This window comes from Astyanax mexicanus, chromosome 15, assembly GCF_023375975.1.
Source record: "Astyanax mexicanus isolate ESR-SI-001 chromosome 15, AstMex3_surface, whole genome shotgun sequence".
NCBI lineage: Eukaryota > Metazoa > Chordata > Actinopteri > Characiformes > Acestrorhamphidae > Astyanax > Astyanax mexicanus.
In genome coordinates, this window is record NC_064422.1 from 38,441,745 (window position 1) to 38,462,561 (window position 20,817).

At 35.7% G+C, this 20,817-nt stretch overlaps 1 protein-coding gene across 3 annotated transcripts; it reads right to left on the bottom strand.

Annotated features, from left to right (window-relative positions):
• Positions 1 to 1,164: 1,164 nt before the first annotated feature.
• On the bottom strand, positions 1,165 to 19,896 carry mbtd1 (mbt domain containing 1). 3 transcript variants are annotated; one of them, XM_007250112.4, is made up of 17 exons: positions 19,732 to 19,896; positions 16,753 to 16,951; positions 15,600 to 15,733; positions 15,368 to 15,482; positions 14,410 to 14,492; positions 14,162 to 14,279; positions 12,950 to 13,084; positions 12,747 to 12,835; positions 11,106 to 11,340; positions 10,283 to 10,338; positions 10,056 to 10,160; positions 9,798 to 9,945; positions 9,593 to 9,675; positions 8,405 to 8,639; positions 7,177 to 7,248; positions 6,600 to 6,767; positions 1,165 to 4,815 (listed from the first exon to the last, which is right to left on the bottom strand). In XM_007250112.4, exons 1-17 carry the CDS (start codon positions 19,750 to 19,752, stop codon positions 4,697 to 4,699), a joined length of 2,115 nt encoding a protein of 704 aa, XP_007250174.2. In that variant the 5' UTR covers positions 19,753 to 19,896; the 3' UTR covers positions 1,165 to 4,696. The 3 variants fall into 3 exon arrangements, with proteins under 3 accessions (XP_007250174.2, XP_015461511.2, XP_007250175.1); XM_015606025.3 differs by lacking the exon at positions 19,732 to 19,896 and adding an exon at positions 18,130 to 18,341; XM_007250113.4 differs by lacking the exon at positions 6,600 to 6,767 and having other exon boundaries at positions 19,732 to 19,895.
• Positions 19,897 to 20,817: the final 921 nt, after the last annotated feature.

Genomic DNA, 20,817 nt, shown 5'->3' on the forward strand with positions numbered 1-20,817 from the left:
CCACTCCCATTATATTATTATATATTCATTTAAAACTGTAAAATACGTAGAACATAATAAAATTAGTGCTGTCGTTTAAAGGGGCACTAAACCCCCTGATTTCTGACTATTTAAAAAAGGCTAAAAAAAAAAAGGGAGGGGTAGTTTGGGAGGGGCACTGGATGATGTATGGGTTTAGGGATGGGGTAGGAGGAAAAACCTGCAGCAGTGTGCCTCTGATAGCGGTAAGACCTAGATGATTGGATGTCAGCGATGGGGCGGGATTATTGATTAATTAAACTGCATAATGTTCACGTAAAGTACATGGACACATCATTCTATAGTATAGTTGAACTGGAGAGTGTGCTGCAGAGGCAGAAATTAATTACCAAAATAAAAGTGTTTTTTAAAGGTTAGGACATGTTTCATTAGGATGTTTCATTACTTCAAAGGAACACATTTCAGCTGTTAATGGGAAAAAAAATATGGTTTAGGGTTTAGTAGCTCCTTAAAAAACAAAAAATAAAATCACAGTATTCTGTGATTTTTAATAAAAAATTTCATTCTCATCATTGAAACTTTTAATAATATTCAACAAAATGTTCATATTCAAATATATTAGATTTTTTTTACTTTGTAACACAGATTATTCAAAAAGATGAGATTTAAAAATCTCATCAACAGCAAACGCAGATTATTTTACTTGTGTCAATCAATATTAAATTTTAAATCAGATTGTTAAACACTACCTTTGACAGATAAATTGGGGATTAAAGAGATAGGAGAGAAAACAGCAAATGTGCACAAGAGAGAGAGAGAGAGAGAAATACAGAAAGCAAAGAGGAGTAAGAGAGTGAGATGTATTGAGATTTAATCCATATTTTAGCATAAATAAAATGTAATCTGACTTCGGAATTTAGCAGTATCGATGTTGTGTTTACATCACTAAATAAAAGCACCAATATGTCACTAGGCTCTATATAGTATCAATATTGTGAGGAAATTAGGGCCAAAACTGGTAACCAAACTAAATGTGTGTTTTAATGCATCAACATAGACAGTCCAAAATAAAATAAATAATTATTATTATTAATGGAATTCACACAGGTTTATAAAAGTGTTTGATAAACAGTATCCAGAGAGCACAGCAGAAACCCAGGCAAAAAAAAAACTTTATATCAGGAGTTTTGTTTTTAAAGCATCTTTAATTCAGTGTAAAATGTTTGTTTTGTCTTCCAAAATCAACAGGTACGTTTTTTCACAGCCATGCGGAAACAGTTTGCAATGCTTGTAAACAAATTAACATTCTCAACCAACAAGAGCTTCCCCCCAACACACATTTTAATAATTATATACATTATACGCTATCAAACCCCCTATATCACGGCACAAATGATCATAGGAAACAAGAGGAAAGAACATTTACAGACTCTATCAAAAAAGATACAAACCCAAACCCCCCTCACCTCTGTGTACCATGAGGGTTCAATGTTAGTTCAGTTTTTATTATCATTATTATTACAAATCATTCAGCTACTGGTATCCAAAATACAAATTTTTCATTTTTAATATATTTTACTTTTATATTCAGGTTTTTTCACCTAAAATTACTGACTTGATTTCCTCTCACAGATCAAATGAATGAGTTATCAAATATATATATAGCACCATGATGTAATTAATTACTAAGGACAGGGAAAATATCACAAAAAACCCGTGTTAGTATTCAAGACCAGAGCAGGACCGGCAGGACCTTCAGCGGATTCTCACACTGCGGCATGCACTGATGATTATCGACCTACTGTAGATTTTTAATCCCTTAATTTAGCTCCTTATTTTTTTTTTTCGTCTTAATACTGAAAAAAGAGGATAAGGCATCAAATTTACTGACGAAGAAGATTTAGCTTTAAAGGTGAAGTTGTGCGTTTAGGGTGTGTTAAGATTCGTTTGAGGGTAGCAGCAAAAATCTCATGCCTCGAAACAGTCACGTCTTTATATATACATATATATATATATATATACGCAAACGATTAGGTGATTTTGGTCGTAAGAAGAAGGAAAAAAAAAAAAAAAGAATACCAAAGTGAGCTGACATCAAAACCAGTGTTGACCTTAATTCCTGATGCTGTGATTGGGAGGAATAGCCTAGATAGAAAACTGAGACTGGTTTAGAACACCAGACCATGAGAGTGAACAGTCTGATGGAAGGAAAAGGAAAGATCTTCACAAACGTCTAAATCAAAATCAAATCAGAAGCACTATTAACCAAAATAACGACAAAACAATACAAAACATTGTAGCTCAGAATGGTATCGCTTCAAATGTCGTCACGTGTGGCTATAAAAAAAGTTTTAAACACAAAATAATAACAATAATTACAACTAAAAAATCGGTTGGAATTTTTAAAACTGCGCATGTGGAAATCAACTAAATGCCAATAAAGAATATAAACACCAAAACCAAATTTTTTAACAAATTATAAGAATAAACCTACTATTTATTATAAGGATTTAAAATCTACATTTTAAGGAGGAGATTAAGAAACGGGGATAAATGGGTCTAGATCAGAATATCTATATAAAACAAATGTTACTCAAGGTCTGTCATAATGAACATAATTACTGTAAAGTTTGGAGTTTTTCAGGTTAAGATTCACAAGATTCAAGAGCTTCAGGAGCTGAATCGTGAGGAATCGTGCGTAATGGAGCAGGAAAAACAGCAAACCCTGCAGGAATTTACTGATTGATTAGCTTCTGAGTTCTGCATTACTCAGTGAGGTACTGTAAGTGAATAATAAATGTAAAAAAAGAAAAAAAAGAAAAAGAAAATATTAATAATAATAATAATAATTCACATTAATCGTCAATATGAAGAAACCTTGATTCAATAATATAACAAGCAATAATAAAAAGAAAGCCAATGAAATGCAAGATTTCCTGAGAATTCACCAACAGCCTTACTGGTACTAGATAGAGATTATAGTTCTATTACGATAAAATCACTATGCAAACAATATCGCTTGTTTTCTATACGACAGTCAGGTTTTATACAATAAAACATGTTCAATAACAGGGAACGCTCAAGTCTAGCTTCTATAAAATTGTCACAGTTTTGCAATATATTGTAAGAACATCTGATTTAGGTCTATAGAATGTAAGCATATATTTGTGAGTGTGTGTGTTTGTGTCTTTTTGTTTATCTTTTTTTTTTAAGAATAAGACATCATAAAACATAAAATTACTGTATTATTGCATATCTTTTTCTCCACTTTAAGGACTCTGTCAATAACGTGCTATATGTTACAAATATAAATGTTTGGTAACTTGTAAAGTGTAATATGGTTTGCCCAAGTGCATGTGAAGTTATAAACTCTTGTTTTGCATATGGTGAATTATAGTCCTTCCGATGGTGTGTGAAAACGACCGACCTATTGCAGTAAGGTGTAATTAAGAACCAACAAAACCAACTCTGATTACACATGAACCCTTAATTAACCTACGTATATTTAAAACTCGCTTTAAGAGGTAGTACAAAAACCTTTATTCTGAAAGAATGTGATTAAATGTGATTAAAATACATCGGCCTGATGCTCGCTCTCAGGATAGAGGATAGGCTTAATCGCTCATTGGTTCGGTACACACGCAGAGAGAGAGAGAGAGAGAGAAAAAGAGAGAAGCTGGTAAACTGGCATCGTAATGATCAGCTCAAATCTCACATTATACAAATATACAGCATGATCAGGAGTTTCGTTTAAAGTTCCTCTGCTGTGCTACTTTATCAGACATAATGGCAAGAGATAGTGTTTTTGTTGGTAATAATGACATTTAAGTACACGTTTGATTCTGAATTCTGCGGCTCATGAAATACTTAAACCAGCTCTATAAAAATGGCTCCAAAGGGATTAACAGATTTTCAGCATTGGCTTCATATCAAATAAAGGATCTTGCATATCTATACGTTAACTAGAGCAATATATCCCCTGCCTTAATTTTGTATTTTCAGCCACTCCATATCTTGTACACCTGTTTGCCACTTAATACAATAAAGCTGTAACTTCAATGTTTTCACAGGCTGATATAGTACATTTAATTTTACATCCCTGTAGTGCAACATGTGACAGTGTTTTCCATTAGGCTATACCTCTTCTTACCAGGAAAGTGTACGACCAATATGTAATATTAACCCGCGCTCCACTATTCTACTATTCAGTTAATATATCATAGATAGAAGGATATACTTTATCATCATCACTATAGATCAATATAGATTTTTACTGCTCTTACAGAAATGCACACCCATCCGAACAAAAGGGGTTTTTGAAAAGGAAAAGGAAGAAAAAAAATAAAATAAATCAGCGCATGAGACCCGCGGTCTTGAAAATGTTACTCAAAATGTTACAAGGAAAAAATATATATATAATAAAAACTTCAAGTACAATGAACACTGAGGAAAAAGTCCATCTGGCAAATTGTTCAAAGTCAGGAAAAATCACAAATATCCTCATAAATCCAAAAGAAAATCCCCATCAAAACCTCGCACGGCTCACTCTTACCGAATTGTCTCTTCGTCAGCTTTTCTCACCTGAAAAAGAAAAAAAAGACCTGGTGTGGAAGAGGAAAAAGAAGTGACCCTGTTCTCCCAGGTCCCGTGTGCATCGCTCTGAATGGGCTCTTCCAGTGCTGTTGGCAGTGAGGTAAGGCTCCGCCAGGGCTGGGGCTCACGGCTCTTGTTTGATGTAGTAACTGCCCGAGCCGTTGCTCTCTTGGTCCGAGATGCCCTGCGAGAAGGTGAACTCGTCCACCTCCGGAGTCTCCTCCTTTAGCTGCAGCGAGGCCTCTGAAACACACCCAGCAATATAGTTCACTCCAACCATCATCTCACTCAAACACAAGAGCTGTGTAATGACAAGAACACGATGCGGGGCTTACAATTCAATATATCCAGCTATATATATATTGTGTAAATGAAACACATTTAAAAAAAAAAAAAAAAAAAACTATCATATTTAAAAAATCTTGAGTAATAGAAGTTTTATATAACTTTTTATCCAATCAGAATAGTGGGATCCAACACTACAACACTACCAATGCTGTTATCTAGTGGGAGGGGTTGAAACACAACAAAACAAAAATTAACCACTGTCTGCCAATAAACATGTAAATTCATTAATAAAAATTGATACACAGTGTTACAACCAAACTATGCAATATTTCAATATTTTTACACCCCTAGTGTGCAGTAGGGATGCATGGACACTACCTTTTTCCTTTCAGTATCTATACCAGGCTGTCAATTGTCTGCAGAGTACTGATACCAATACAAACTCTGACCTCACTACCAGGAAGGTGCAAATAAATAAGAGTTCTGGTTTTTATAGGTTTTATTTTGATAAAGGGTGTGTTTTATACCAAATAAGATATAATACGCATTAAAAGAACAGCACTTACTGGTTGACCAACTGCACATTTATAAAGCTTTATAAAGCTAGAAATGTGGGAAAATAAAGCTCCAACACAGCTCCAACTCAAACAAAAAACAGGTGTAATCGTTCAGCATTTCTCAATTTTTAATGTTGTGAGAAGACTTCGCAACATTACAAAGATGTAGGCAGGCCATTCCTGTACCTGTATCCTCTTTTCTGCAGCCATGAAAAACATTTTCTTTCAAAGTCAAACGAGCACTGGATGTTAATCTACAAAGATTTCTCTCCTGAAAAGTGAAGCGCTTCTGTTTATTTACAGTTGCCTTAGTAACCTTAAACATTTTGTCTAAGGGTGAGTTTTCAGTGAAGTTTCTCCAGCACTAAGGCTGGGTGCAGCAGCATTAGCATAAATAATGCTACACTATGGAACCCTGAGTGTTCTGGTAACCCAGGGCTCTATCAGCTAGTGGTTCATCCAACATAGCTTATTTTAACAGCAGCTAATGCTTATATTTCGCTGTACTTCAGTGGAGTGGCTTTACTGCTCCTTAATACCTGACTGGTAGAATTTATACATGAGGCACACTGTAGATTTTTAGGAGAATTAAAGGATTTAAGTGTGCATTATAGTCTTAAAAATAAGGAAAATGTAAGAAACACTATTTTCATAAAAAGAATAGTGACAGAGAATATGAGCATATGATCCTTATGTATAAACAATGGAGAATACAAGTAATAAATCAAAATATGAAACTCTTTAAAATAAATATAAACAAGTTTCTATAAATCATGCAAACATAAAATAACAAATCTGAAAAACGTCTACATTGCTTAAAATGTCTTAAATTGACCATAAAAAAAAAAACTGGGCCATGACCATTATGCCTGACTCACTGTCCTTTTGATTTTTAAACAACATGCACATTCTGCTTTATATAAACAATAACCAACCAGAGAAGTTAACAACCAAATGGGTTGTTGTGAAAACAACAATTATGGGAGGTGAAACATGCCTGATCCCATTCTAATCTCAATCTAACATCCTATAAATATCTATAAATCTCTACCTTGCTCATGTCTTCATGACAAGTCTTCACAACCCCCGTTGCTACTTTGTGTTGTCTACTCCGACACGCCTCCCACAGAATGTGAAGAACACCACAGCACCCTGACCCTGAGAGATTAAGGATTCATTTACCTGATTTGATAGAGCATTCACGCCCCACACCTGAGGTAGGAGGTCGCCTGGACCCAGACGGGTTGGACAGGTAATGGGGTGGGGTCTGCTCTTCATCGTCTGAGAAACTGCTCCTCCTCAGAGGCACATCAAACACGACCGGCCTCCTCCCAACTGGAATCTTCCTCTCTAAACACCAAGCCAGACCCAGGTTACCCAAGTTAACTGAATCACCCAAGCTACAGTGTTCCACTCCTTTAGAATCACCCTGAAATCACCCTCTTTGTGAGAAGATTATCTTTTCCCAGAGCTACAGAGACTAGCTTCTGCACCAAATGATCAAAAGTGCTCTAATATCCATCCTCCTAAACTCTTTCCTAGAGTCCTTCACTCGTGAACGGACCACCACCCTGATAACCGTCATTTATTTATCACACCACGCTTCATTCGTGACCTCTGTAATCAATCAGTGTTCAATACACAACCAAATCAGACCCAAGGCCAAGAGACCACCCTAAAGAAGCCCACAGGGCTGCAGGCTGCGTCAGGAGAATGGAAAGAAAAACAAGCAGAAAGATAATAAAATAAGACGCCTTACTTTTCTTCTGTCCTTTGTACTGTGAAGCTTTCTTTTTCTGCTTCGTCACATTAGGAGGCGTTTCTCTTGTCGCTGAAAAGGGAAATAACAAAACAGAATTAACCCACGAGAGCTCAGATTCAGTTCTGCATATTTATACAACGTTCAAAACTGAATCAGTTAAATTACTTAAGAGGCTAATTCATTTTTTTTATATTGTAATAAAGATGTAAATATTTGAAGGTTAAAATCCTGATGTAACATAAAATAAACAAATTATGAAGCTGTTATTCTAGATATTGTGTCAGAACAAGTTACGGTATATAGAACATTAAACATTTCATTAAAGCCTTTATTTAAATTGTTAAAATGGTTGGAACTGATCTGTAACAGCATTACAGTTACTATTATTTTTAATTCACATCTTTATACTTGTTATTTCACTATGAATATTTTTTTAATAATTAACAGTTAATTTCTTTTTAAAAGTAATTTTATGAACTTATAATTGCTAAAATTGCAGTAATATTAATGATCATTAATGATCAATTATTCTGGGACACATCATTCTCCAAACAACAAAAAAAAAAAAAGACATATGGTGCAATTTATGTATTTAATCAATTAATGCATCAATCAGTCAACTCTGTCTACTAATTGTTGAGCTCATAGACCACAAAAAAATCATCTTTAGAAATAAAAAATGTGTCTTTGATTAGGACCATTCTTAACGACTATAACGACTAAAGAATAATTACATTAATGCTAAACTGGTTGTGTTTCAGAGGGATTCTCAAAAAATGCTGATGACACTTTCTGAACAAAAATATGAAAACAATGTGATTTTAGGCTGAAATACCCTTTTAGGATAATCCTTAAAGGCAGCCCACTCAATTGAAGTACAATTTTGCTCCAATTGGCAAAATATGGCTGTATGAAATATATTAATATTCTTAGTGTAACTACTGTTTTTTCCCAGAAAAATGTCCCGTACATGGTATTTTTGTGAGGATTTAAGGATTTAAAGTATCTTGTTTGCCCATATTGGCTATGTAGATTGTCAGACAAATACAAAAATTGACAGATTTCTTGCCAGCAGGTGGGCCAAGGATCCTTAAGAGGATAACATGAACTTAAAATTTAGTAATTAGTAATTTTACTAATTCAAGAAAGATTACACAAAAATGTATGTTTCCTCTTTATGTAATTAAACACCACACTACAGTGCTGCTGTGGAACATTCACTCACTCTGTGCAGCAGGCGGCTGTAGCTGGTATCCAGTGAGCTGACACCAGCCCACTGGGTAAAGGTCTGGAGACTCACAGTCCACCCACTGGTCATATTCATCCTCCCATCCATCAAAGTGGATGCGCAGGAGTCTGTGAATGATCCTGGTCACAGTGGCTACACACACCAAGCGTGGCTCCATCAAGTCTACTGCCTCCAGCTTCATCCCTTCACGGAAGCCATGATTCGGGACCTCCTGAGGAGGAACACAAAGGTAACTAGTTAAAGACATGCTGTCTGAAACCAGACACCTTATCTAAAATCATCTAAAGCTAGATATAAAAAATATATAACACAGAAATTAAAGATACTGAAACTATACTTCTGATCAAAGGTTTTAGAACACCTCCATTTTTTTCAATTTATTGTGCCATTTAAGCTCTTCAGGTTGTCAAAAATCGGAAATGGTAAAAAAAAAAAATGTAGTGTTAAAATGTTTAAACAAAACAAATAAATAAAAACTTTATTTAAATTAAATTAATTTTAGTATTTAAAAAAACTGAAAAATATATTTACAAAAAAAATTATAAAAAACAAAACAATTCATATGTTAAAAGCTTACAGCTGTTGAATAGCAATGGAAATATATTTGTTTTGGAAATAGATTTTAAAAATTGTCAAATTACAAAGCATTTGTCTGTAGTAAAGCAGTGCTGGAACAGACTGTGTTACTGCAGGTCTCTCTACTGCAGCATTTACACACTTACACACAGCACTTTCACACTTTCATCATAATAACTAGAAAATGACACAGATAAAAAAAACACAGAGAACTCTGTAACTATTAATAATTACAGATGAAATTAAAGAGCAGTAAGTGCTGTTTCCTACACCTTCAAAATAATCTTGGAAACTGGAGAAAACTGGGTACAGGAAGACGTCAGGCTGACCTACATGGCAACAGCTTTAGCCTTTAGTTCATTTTAACACTGGACTAAGTCTCAATTTCAGCAGTGAGGAGACAAAGTAGAGGTCTGACAGGTGAACTGCAGTAATAAACCCATTGCTAAGAGGAAAAAACAAAAAGCAGCTTGTCTGCTACTGGACTACTAAAAAATAAGGTGTTCTAAAACGTTTGGCCCATACTGTATGTAATATCAGGTGATTACACACTTGTTTAGCATATTCCTTATAGCTTATATAACTTACTTTGTTGAAGAGCTTGACGGGGGCTGCTATTGAACCCATTTCTCTGAGATAGTCAAACCACTTGAATGGCAGTTTGGTGTACCCTGTGGATCAGAACAGGATATACAATGATTCAGTCAATTAGTCGATTTGTAGCAGAGAAGAGTGTTTATATTTATATATTATTTATATTTATATAATATTTATAAATAAATAACTTAACTACCTCTCGGGGGCGTTAGCTCAATGCTGTTGATTTCACAGAAGCCTGCAGGAAAGATGGAGGGAGAAGTGGAGTGATAGCAGAACCAATCAGATCCATCTGCCGCCTCCGAGCCATCAATCCCAATCATGAGGTACCCGTCTGCCAACACCTAAGAAAGTAAAATGAAGAATTTAATTCATTAATTGTTAAAGGAGAGCTCATATTTTATCATGTTTTGATAATTTATACGTGCATTACTTTATAATGAACTTTAATTACCTTTCTTACAGTAGCAACGCATATGGCTGAAAGATTGAGAGGGTCTATTGCCTCCAGCTTCATACCATCTTTAAACCAATCCCCACTCTGGTCCACATCCTTCACCTACACATTGTACAAAAAGTGAGATAAAAAAAAAAAAATATGTTAGTAACCAGCCATAAAACAAGTGTTTACTGCTTATTAATAAGACAAAAAAATGTCACACTAAAATGAAACCATATTACCTTCAGAAATAACTGGGCAGGAGCATCCATCAGACCATCGATTTTCTTTGTCACATCTACAAACAAGGTATAAATTTAAATGCATAACTATTCATAAAGATCATCAGCAATAACCCTTTCAATATACAGTACACTGACATGGCAAAAGTCATGGAATGTCACTATACAGTACCAAAAGTAAAAAAAAGTTTGGAAAAACCTTTTTAAGATTTTTTTTTTTTTTACATTGTAATTTTAATATTCAAAGACATTAAAGCTATACAAGACATGCAAAAGTATTAAAAAAAAACAGAATATGTTGTACACTTTAGATTCTACTAAGTAGCACATTTATATTTGAGGACAGATATGCACACTTGGTATTTTAATCTCATTGTCCTCACAAGTCCCTTAATTGTTTTTATGTATTAAATATTAAATATCTACAATGTAGAAAATAAATGAAATAAGAAAAGAAGTAAAACATTGAATCAGAAGGTGTGTCCAAACTTTTGACTGGTACTGTACGTCATGAAAGGCAATACCCCCCTCAAGGGACAGTGCAGTTGGTGGTAATGATTGTGAATGGTGGTGTCTGGCAAGTAGTGTCCATGTAAACAGACAAGTCACCCCAAATTCAATGCAGGAGCCCCCACACACATATCCTGCAGGTCTATGCAGCATTCACTCGTTTCATTCGTTCTTTGGCAAAAGTCACAGGACATAATACTAGTTCCTGTCCCATGATATCTGGCATGTGAGTGTATCTAGAGAGTGATGGCAGTAAATGAAACATTAAGCTCAGCCATTGAAACAGGTTAGATTAAGGACACAATTCACTGACCAGATCTTTTGAAGCGGTGCCCAATACTCCTCGACCAGCCAATGGAATGGATCAGTGGACTAAACATGTGACACCAGAAGTCATCTGTGCCGTCCTGGCTTTCCTCGTACACCAGCCGCAGACGACCTCCAATGACCTGCTCCACCAGGGCCACGCGCGTCCGGCACAGATGGGTCTTATCCACCACCTCCACTCGCATTAGCTTCTTAAACGGGTACTGCGTGCCCTCCTGCACCTGTCAGTCAATCAGCACAGCATAGATTATTAACAGAGTTGGTAAATCCTCTTCTTTAAACAAAACAAAAAAAAGGCAAGATGACCATATCAAACAGTACTTGTGTACAGTGAACACACATGAACAAGTGTGTAACACACATTTACATTTACAGTTATGGCATTTAGCTGATGCTCTTATCCAAAGCGACTTACAAGGTTATTCCTATTACAGAGTTGGGAGGAGTCTTGCACAAGGACTTCTATTGGTGTAGCACAGCATTCAGTCACCCAGGCCAGGAATTGAACCCACACGCTACATTAAGGGCTTTGTTCAAGGGCCCCAACAGTGGCAGGCCATCAAACCTGGGTATAAATCCCACAACTAGGGCTGGGCTATATGGCCCTAGGATAATATAATGATATTTCAGGGTATTTTTTGGGATTCTTTTGGGATGATATTCTTGGAGAAATGAACAAACATTGAACTTTAAGAAGTGATTTTAAAAATATACAACAAAATGAACATTAAAGATTTATTTAGTATAAAGAATGAGCATTTTATACATTCAGACAAACCAACAAACAAAAAAGTAACTTACAAAGACTAATATTGCATGTAGAAAAATAAATAATTAACAAAAATAAAGTAATACAGCATATTTAGTGCATGCCAACAAACAAAACAGGAAAAAAGCTAAATAGATACAAAACAGACTGCTTTAAAAAAATCCTGTGATATCACAATATGGAGAATAATTTTTATCGATATGATATGGCAACCCCCTACCCACAACCCTGTTGGTCGATAACTTTTTTTGGAGTAGAAGTTTTATTGGAGTAGTGGTGGCTGAGTGGTTTGAACACTTATCGATGACAGGGTTGTGGGGTCAATACTCTAAAAACTAACTTTCCAGAAACTGTTATGAGGTAGACCTCTAATATTGATCCAGTCCTAATTTTCATTTGTATCTCTACCCTTCTTTTGAAGCGTCACTTTTCTCTTTGAAACTGAGATACAAGGGGAAGTGGTTAAAATACTTCCCCTAAAAAATGGTACAACCCTTCAAAAACTTGATACGCTGTCAAAATAAATAAATAAAACAAAGAACACGCTGTCTTAGCAGCTACTAGCAGTACACTCTAGGTGACACTGCCTGTCTGTTATGATAGTAGATGTTCAAAATTCCCAGTCCACCTTAAATTCAGCAGCCACAGTAACTGCTGCTGCGCCATTTAAGGTGGAATTAGAACCATATTTACCTAAGACAATGCAATTGTCACCAACAAAGTGGTAGGGGCAGAAGGTGAAATGGGATTGGGCTTTAATCTAACCACATTTTTGGGTCCACAAACCAGATTAGAAAACCTACAGAAAAGCTGTTGTACTCTAAGTCTGTTATACTGACAGATGATGAGCTTGCTTACCCTTGTAGCAAAATCAGGTGGGAGAGTTTTGGCTCCAGTGAGTCGCTTCACAAGAAATGCTTTCCAGTTAGAGCACTTATGTTGGATTGCTGCAAAAAAAAAAAAGAAAAAAAGAAATGCATCACATCCAGGCTGGACAATTTATCTTAGCTTTCAAACAAAATACACACACAGGATATACAGCAGCTCTATTGAATGCTTACATTTTGGAGGTACCAGAGGTTTTCCGTTTGAGGCACACCATCCCACAGGATGGATTTCTGGTACACACATATTACACCAGAAGTCATGGCTCGAGTCATTATCAAATCCCTCATATCGTAGAAGCGCTTTAAAACCTGGAAGATTATGAAAAACAAAACGTTCTTACTAGAGCTGCATGATTTTGGAACAAACTGTCATGGCAGTAGTTTTTTCTGTTGTTTTTTTCTGCTATATATATATATTGCAATATTAAAAATATACAAGGATTTACACAAGATATTATCAGAAGTCAATGACTGTAGATGAGTCATTGTAGATCAATGACTGTACCTTAATAATGCACCCTTTGAACACAAGATTGGTGAAAATGGACATATATAGGGAGCATCCTAATGATGTACGGATACGGTTAGTTTTATAGTGCAGTTTCTGTACAGTCCTTGTATTTTATTTATTTTCCTCTTTTTTTTCTTATTTAGCCCTATAATTTATTATATTTTCTGATTAACCTTTTTGTGTTTTGTAGAATCGTATTGTTATGTTTAACTACTTTGTTTTCAGCGCTCTGTTATTTTTTATTATTCTAAATATTTATCTCTTTACTTGATTGCTTTAAAATTTTATCCTACCCACTTTTCATTTTTATAATTATTTTATCTTAAATTAGTGTGTTTTTATAATGTTTTTGCCATTTGATATTTGCTTTTTAAGTTCCTTTTTTAGTGTAAAATTATTTAACTACTTTTTAATTTTCTTTAAGTTGTAAAATGTGCAAATGCACTGAAAATGAGGGTTGATTGATTGATTGATTGACAACACAATGCAAAATGGAAAAAAACTTCTCACATCTGGAACAATATAAGAAAAACTTTCACTGGCAGCGGCTGGAGAACTTGCAGTGAGGTACGTTGGCATAGCAACACTATCACTTTCTGTTGTGGTGGAACAACCTGCCCAACCTGTACTATTAAGATTAGTTCACAGTGTACACATTATAGTATTAGTATGTAGAATGCAATTGAGACGCAGCCATGATCATGATCTAGTAGATTTGGATTGAGCAGCAAAATGTTTTAATATAATAAAAGACTGTAATCTGACTGCTATTATAACACAGGGCAGGTCTAGTTCTTCCTCTGTACTAACTGGCTCTACATTAGGATACTGCAGCAGTGACCTAAGCAGTGATTAAGGTCAGAATGTGACTTCACCTGCCAATTTAACAATCCCTGCTATCCAGTAAACTTTGGTAGAGAGGTGTGTGTCAGAATTGAGGACCTCTACCCTCACACCCTCAGTGACGTCACCCCAGAAACAACCCATGGGTACCTGCAGAACAAACATTACACAACAACATGCTGAGAAAATCATTTTTAAAAAGATCAATGATGTAAAAAAGGATGATAAAAAGGTACTGGTGACTCAAACAGAGGGCTTGCGGTTTTGGGTCAGAACTTACGTGTTTAAAACAGGATACTGGTGCTCCGGTCAGGTTATTGCTACAAATGTATCGGCCCCAGTCAAAGCCCTCAACAGGAACCACTGTGAAATAGAAAAAATATATATAAAGACTAGGTTTAGGGGGCTAAGGGAGAATGAAGCCAATCAGAAGCTTCTCTGCTCAAAAATTTGCCACTGCAACCAGCAAAAGTGTTAAGTGTTCAAAGAATGCCACCCACAACTATGTAATAGTGAGGATTCTTTCAATTTTCATTTTATTAATATTAGTGGCATCAATCACTTAAAAATTGTATTATTCACATGCTGGGGTTTTCTGGTATTTTGGGAAGGAGAACGGTAGATGTCTGGCAGATTCGAGCCTTTTTAACTTTATTATTATATCTTACAGTTGTTCTGTTGCATATTTTACTAGGAGAGCTTAACATAAAGTTTTAATAGATTAAATAAACACTAGTTTTGCTCCATATTCCACACTCAACTCCACACAGAGGAAACGTGCCATCAGCTTTGTGTGTGTATGTGGGAGAAAATGCATAAATCCCGTCATAAATAAAAAGTAATCTGAACTTGATGGTAAGTGATGCTGTGTTATAATATTAAATAAAACCTTTAATGCATCACCAGGTTCTCTACAGTTGTGGTCACATGATTAAATTGCACAAAAGTAAAAATGAAAACGTTAAAAGATTCCAGATTAATCACATGGGTAAAACGTTGGGCATGTGAATGATCTGAATCCAACTCAATACATATTCTTATTCGATTGTAGATAACTAGGTCATTTTTTATAAATGAAAGCTTCTAGCAAAACAATAAGGTGCAGCTGCATAACACTACAAAGTGTAGTCAAATAATAATCTTTATATGATTAATATTATTACATTATATTGACATTATATTACACCATCAGAAAAAGTAAAAAAATCTTCTTCTGTCTGGTAGAACAGCAGTGTTACCTGATTTTGATTTAGACTGGCTCTGCTGATTTGCTTGATACTGTGCATAAGCTGCCAACTTTGCCATTAAAGGCTGTTTCTGTAAGACTTTTGCCTTTTTCGTTGGAGGTTTACCCTAAAATTAGAAACAGAACGAACACATCATCAGATCATGCTGAACAGCAGAAGGACTCACTTGGATGTCAAAATGCTTGTTGTATAAACAAACAGAAGGCATGAATAGAGAGGTCACCTGAAGTCTTGCCAGTATGCTGGCTTTTTTAGAATTGGAGGAGTAGCTTCTGGAGCAGGACACACTACAGAACCTCTTGGTTTTTGAGTAGAAAGCATCTCGTACTCCAACCATCCCACACATCTCACACGTTGCTTTAAGAGAGAAAGAAAAGAGATAAAAACAGTGATTACCACATATACTGTACATGAACGCCCTTATGAACAACCCAGTGCAATTAGTGCATGTCAATCCCTTAAGCAGGGGTGTCCAGCCCCTATTCAGCAGAGCCAGAGTCAGCGTGTTTAATCAAAACAGAAGCAAGAACACATGAATCATAGAGGAAAATTCACTGTTTAAAGCACAATATGCACTGTAATGCTCAGCACAGCATGTAATTACCAGTATAAGGTTTGGTGGTGTGTTCAAGCAGAAAAAAAAATCACAAAACTAAGAATACCAAGCTAAACATACAAGTGTTATATTGACCAAAAAAACTGCAATTACTATAAAATAAAACAACAGTTCAATAAAACTAAATATTTTCATATGATCATTTTTTTTAGGCACCTAAGCAGATTACTCAAAAACATATCTCAGCAATTGTGCCTAAAAAACAAATAAACATTAACACAATAAAGCTTTTACAATAGTTTTTGATTGTAAAAAAGTAGTTCATATACTTTAAGCTTATCTGAAGAACATTATTTAGTTACATATTTATTCTGGTAGCCCTGAGCCAGCACCCAAGTGGATCTGTTCAATTCCATCGGCAGCTCATCTGACTACACAACATTAAGATCTGACTTACCAAACCAGCTGCTGATATGATGGGAACTATAAAATACATACTAATATGTTTATTTAAAACACACACATTCATCATGGAGCTTTAATGGAGGAAATTAACAGTAGTCTAGCTCCATATTCCACATTGATGCTGTGTTATATCACTAAATAAAACCTCTAATGCATCACCAGCCGCTGTAAATTTTATACACACACACACACACTCATTAATTCTGAATCAGGTGGCTGCCGAAGCCATTGTGTGCATCTGTGAAATGTACAATAACTCGACTCCGGTCCTGCAGGTCTGGAATCTGATATCCTGCTCTGAGGCATGAGGTGAAATGAAGTATTGCAGTATGTAGTAAATAAACAAAACACTGACCCATCCCAGCCTTTCCATCTGGGTAGGTGTACACCTGTCCATTGTTCTTGATAATGGGCAGGCTGGCGGGGATGCTGCGCACTTCATCCTCACTGTCCTCCGAGCTGGAGCTGCTGCTCGACTCCTCGCTGCTCTCGTAGCCATCAAACATCCCGAACGAGTCTCTCCTCTTACGCTCCGGGCGCGAACTGCGCTCCGTCTGCACACAGACATATTAATAATGGGGTTAGTTATACACATTAATAACAAACAAAACCCAGAACATAAAAACGTTTAACATAAAAGGCCAAAAAAATACTAAAAACCTGAGCATTATAAAGAATTGTTCCCAAATAACCACAAAACCAACTTTAAGCATCAGCAAATAAGACACTATGTCTTTTTTTAAATACGACTAAGCTTGAATATGCACAGAAAATATTTGAAGCATCTAAAATTGTCAATTTTTCCTTTTCTACAGAGACCCTGAATTATCAAGGTAGAAAAATAATACTGAGACATAAATAATTCTCTCCATTGATCAATTAACTAACCAATCAATTTTTCATTTTTATTCTATCATAGGTACATTGAGGTTGACCCTTATTTTTAATGCTGCTGAGCATTTACAGCAGATGATAAATAGAAGAAAAATTAAAATAAACATTTTATCGTCATATACAAAAACAATAAAAACATTAAAAAGTAAGATTTAAATAAAAGATTTGCTAAGCGATAAACACATTAAAACAAGAAAAGAAAAAAATACATTTAAGACAAAAAAGAACTATATAGTGACAAAAAACAGCAATGCTATTAAAATAAACATCTAAACTTTAAATAAAAAGATTTAAAGTTTTGTTAAAAATAATTAAACTGAAGTAGCAATTTAATAAATTGAGGTATTTCTCATTTTCAGCAAATAAATGTTCTAAATGACTATGTTTTTATTTGGACTTTGGGAGAAATGTTGTCTATAATTTAGATAACAAAACAACAATGTTCATTTTACTCAAACACATACATAGCTATAAATAGCAAAATCAGATAAAGTAGTAGTAGTAGTATTAAAGGGGAGAATTTTTCTCCTATAAGCATTATTGTGAGTGTAGTTTCAGAGCCCAAACCATTCAAACCTTTAAATAAACGTTGATTCAATGTCAGAATTTCAACATTAACCGATTGTGCCCCATCAACATTAAAATATGCATTTTAATACAACCAAAACATTAGCTAATGTGTATTCAGTGTTTTTGCTGGCTCTCAGGGTCTGGATATACGGATTAGCAACAAGCTGTTGCTACTTCCCTTTACAGCACTTCTCTACAGATAGAATATGAACCACAGCGCTGCTTAAATCCCTTAAATTAGCTGAAATATGAAGATTTATTTGTGAACCTGTAATAATCCGCAGCACAGCAAATCTGTAATTTGTCCAACAGGTCAGCCGTAGCTCTGTTTTTCTGAGAACATTACTGGAGTAGAGCCAGAGCTCGTATACAGCGAGCCTGCCCACTTTATATAACCCCAGTTATCTCAGAAAACTACGGCTAACCGCTAGAGGGAACACGCGAATGAGAGCTGAATGAATGGGGTGAATGGAGCAAAACGACTAAAAACACAAAATAAAAATATCATATCTACTTGTGGAATATTTATTTTAATTTCGGAAAGTAGAATTAAGTATTTTGCTCAAAAAGCAAAGAAAACCTAGCTACACATATATAAATTTCCTACAGCAAATACGTATTTTGCCACATTACAGGAGTGCAGAAGAACAGAAGTGTCAGATTAAATCTATATAGTGTCATCCAATAAATACAAGATCACGTAACAACATTGAAGAACATATATCTAAAAAAAAAACTATGATTGGAGTAAGCATGGTTTGACAGTGTTTATCTTATTCTATCTATCTATCTATCTATCTATCTATCTATCTATCTATCTATCTATCTATCTATCTATCTATCTATCTATCTATCCATCATTCATCCATCCTTTTATTTATCCATCTATCTAGCTAACCAATCCATCTATCCATCAATCTATCTATCATCATCTATTTATCCTATATATCCATCCATCAATCTATTCATTCATTTATCTAGCTATATATCCATTCAACCATCTATCTATTCATCCATCCATCCATCCTTCCACCAATCTATCATCCATCTATTTATCCATCCATCAATCTATCATCCATCTATTTATCCATCCATCAATCAATCATCCATCTATATATCCATCCATCAATCTATTCATCAATCTAGCTTTATATTCATCCATCTATTATCTATCTATCTATCTATCTATCTATCTATCTATTCATCCATCCATCCATCCATCTATATCTAATTATCTATCTATCCATCAATTAATCTATGTATCATTTATCTATTCATCTACCTATATATCCATCTATATATCTATTTATTTAACTATCTATCATCTATTCATTTATCAATTCATCTCGATATCATCTATCCATCTATACATCTATTTATCTATCCATCTATTTATCTATCATCTTTCTAGCCATATATCCATCTATTCTGTAATTTTCTCATTTGCTCCATAAGAACCCATTCATTCTGAGCGCTCTCTGTACTCTGTGTGAAACGCGGAACACGCTCTGGAGTACACACTCTCCGCTCTACACATTCTGTGGTTTAGCCAGTTAGCATTGGTGCTAATGCTAGCTGCAGCTTAGCGAGCAGTGTAAAGGGCCTGGGGTATTACAGAAGGCTGAATAAAGATCAGTAGAGAGCGGTAAAACCCATCACAGACCCGCCTGAGTATTATTAAACCCCAAGGGCTGATTTTACAGCGCTCAGCCTGCAGGTTCAGTGAGGAGGCTAGCGTTAGCTTAGCTGTAAAACTGACAACCATAACAAAGAGCGAGCGGCTGCGCTGAGCAGGCTAACCCGCTGCAGCTGCAGCTCCACAACCGAAACAAGGAAGAACACAGACCACCCCCCCACTCCAGCCTCTCACCAGATCCCCCGCGTCCTCCATCAGCCCGTCATCCAGCTCAGACCCCCCTCACACCGGCCCTCCGCCCCGCGCCCGGCCCGCTGCGCGCTGTTTCCCCGGAGCTCCGAGAAAATAACACAAAATACAACATTCAACTCCAGCTGATCATCAACAATTGTTATTGAACCACTGCGCATGCGCCCCCGTGCCTGTTTACTATTGGTGCGGAAGCGATGTCGTCACCGACGGATAATACAAAACTAGGCCGAGTGATCCGAAAGAAGCCGAACTGAACCGAGTCCAGACTCGGCTCATCTTAACCCCTCATAACCTTTAAAGAGGCTCTAAACCCCCTGAATTTAGCTAAAAATCGTGTGTGTGGGGGGGAGGGGGGCACTGGGTGATGTATGGGTTTAGAGGCATGGCAGGAGGGAGGGCTGATTGGCTAAATGACTATATGTCATTCATCTATCCAACTATATATCCATCTGTCTAGCTAAATATCCATCCATCCATTCATTCTGTAATTTTCTCATTTTCTCCGTAAGAATCTTATTCATTTCGAGTGCCCTCGAATGTAGGTGAAACCCTGATTGGCTATATGTCCATCCATCCATCCATCCATCCATCCATCCATCTAACTCTATATCCATCCATCCATTCTAAAATGTTCTTATTTGCTCCATAAGAACCCATTTATTTCGAGTGCCCATGAATGTATGTGAAACCCTGATTTTTTTGCTGACTCCACCCTGAGCTCAAATTTGAATAATGCTAAAAAATGGAAGGGGTAGTTTGGGAGGGGCACTGGGTGCTGTATGGCTCATCCATCCATATCGACTTATCCATTTATTCTATAATTCTCTGATTTGCTCCATTAGAACCCATTCATTTTGAGCACCCTTGAATGTATGTGAAACCCTGATTGGCTATATATATCCATCCATCCATCCAACCATCAGCTATATATCCATCTGACTAGTTATATATCTATACATTAATCTATCTATCTAGTTATATATCAATCTATACTGAAAATAATATATTATGATAATTATAAATAATTTATGTATTTAATTAATATAAATAATTAATTGACCTTCAAAA

Coding starts and splice junctions, on each gene's coding strand:
- mbtd1 (XM_007250112.4), bottom strand. CDS start 19,752: ATGGAGGACGCGGGGGATCTG. Junction 15,483..15,599: donor GCATACTGGCAAGACTTCAG/GTGACCTCTCTA, acceptor TTCTAATTTTAG/GGTAAACCTCCAACGAAAAA. Junction 13,085..14,161: donor AGGGATTGTTAAATTGGCAG/GTGAAGTCACAT, acceptor ATAATCTTCCAG/GTTTTAAAGCGCTTCTACGA.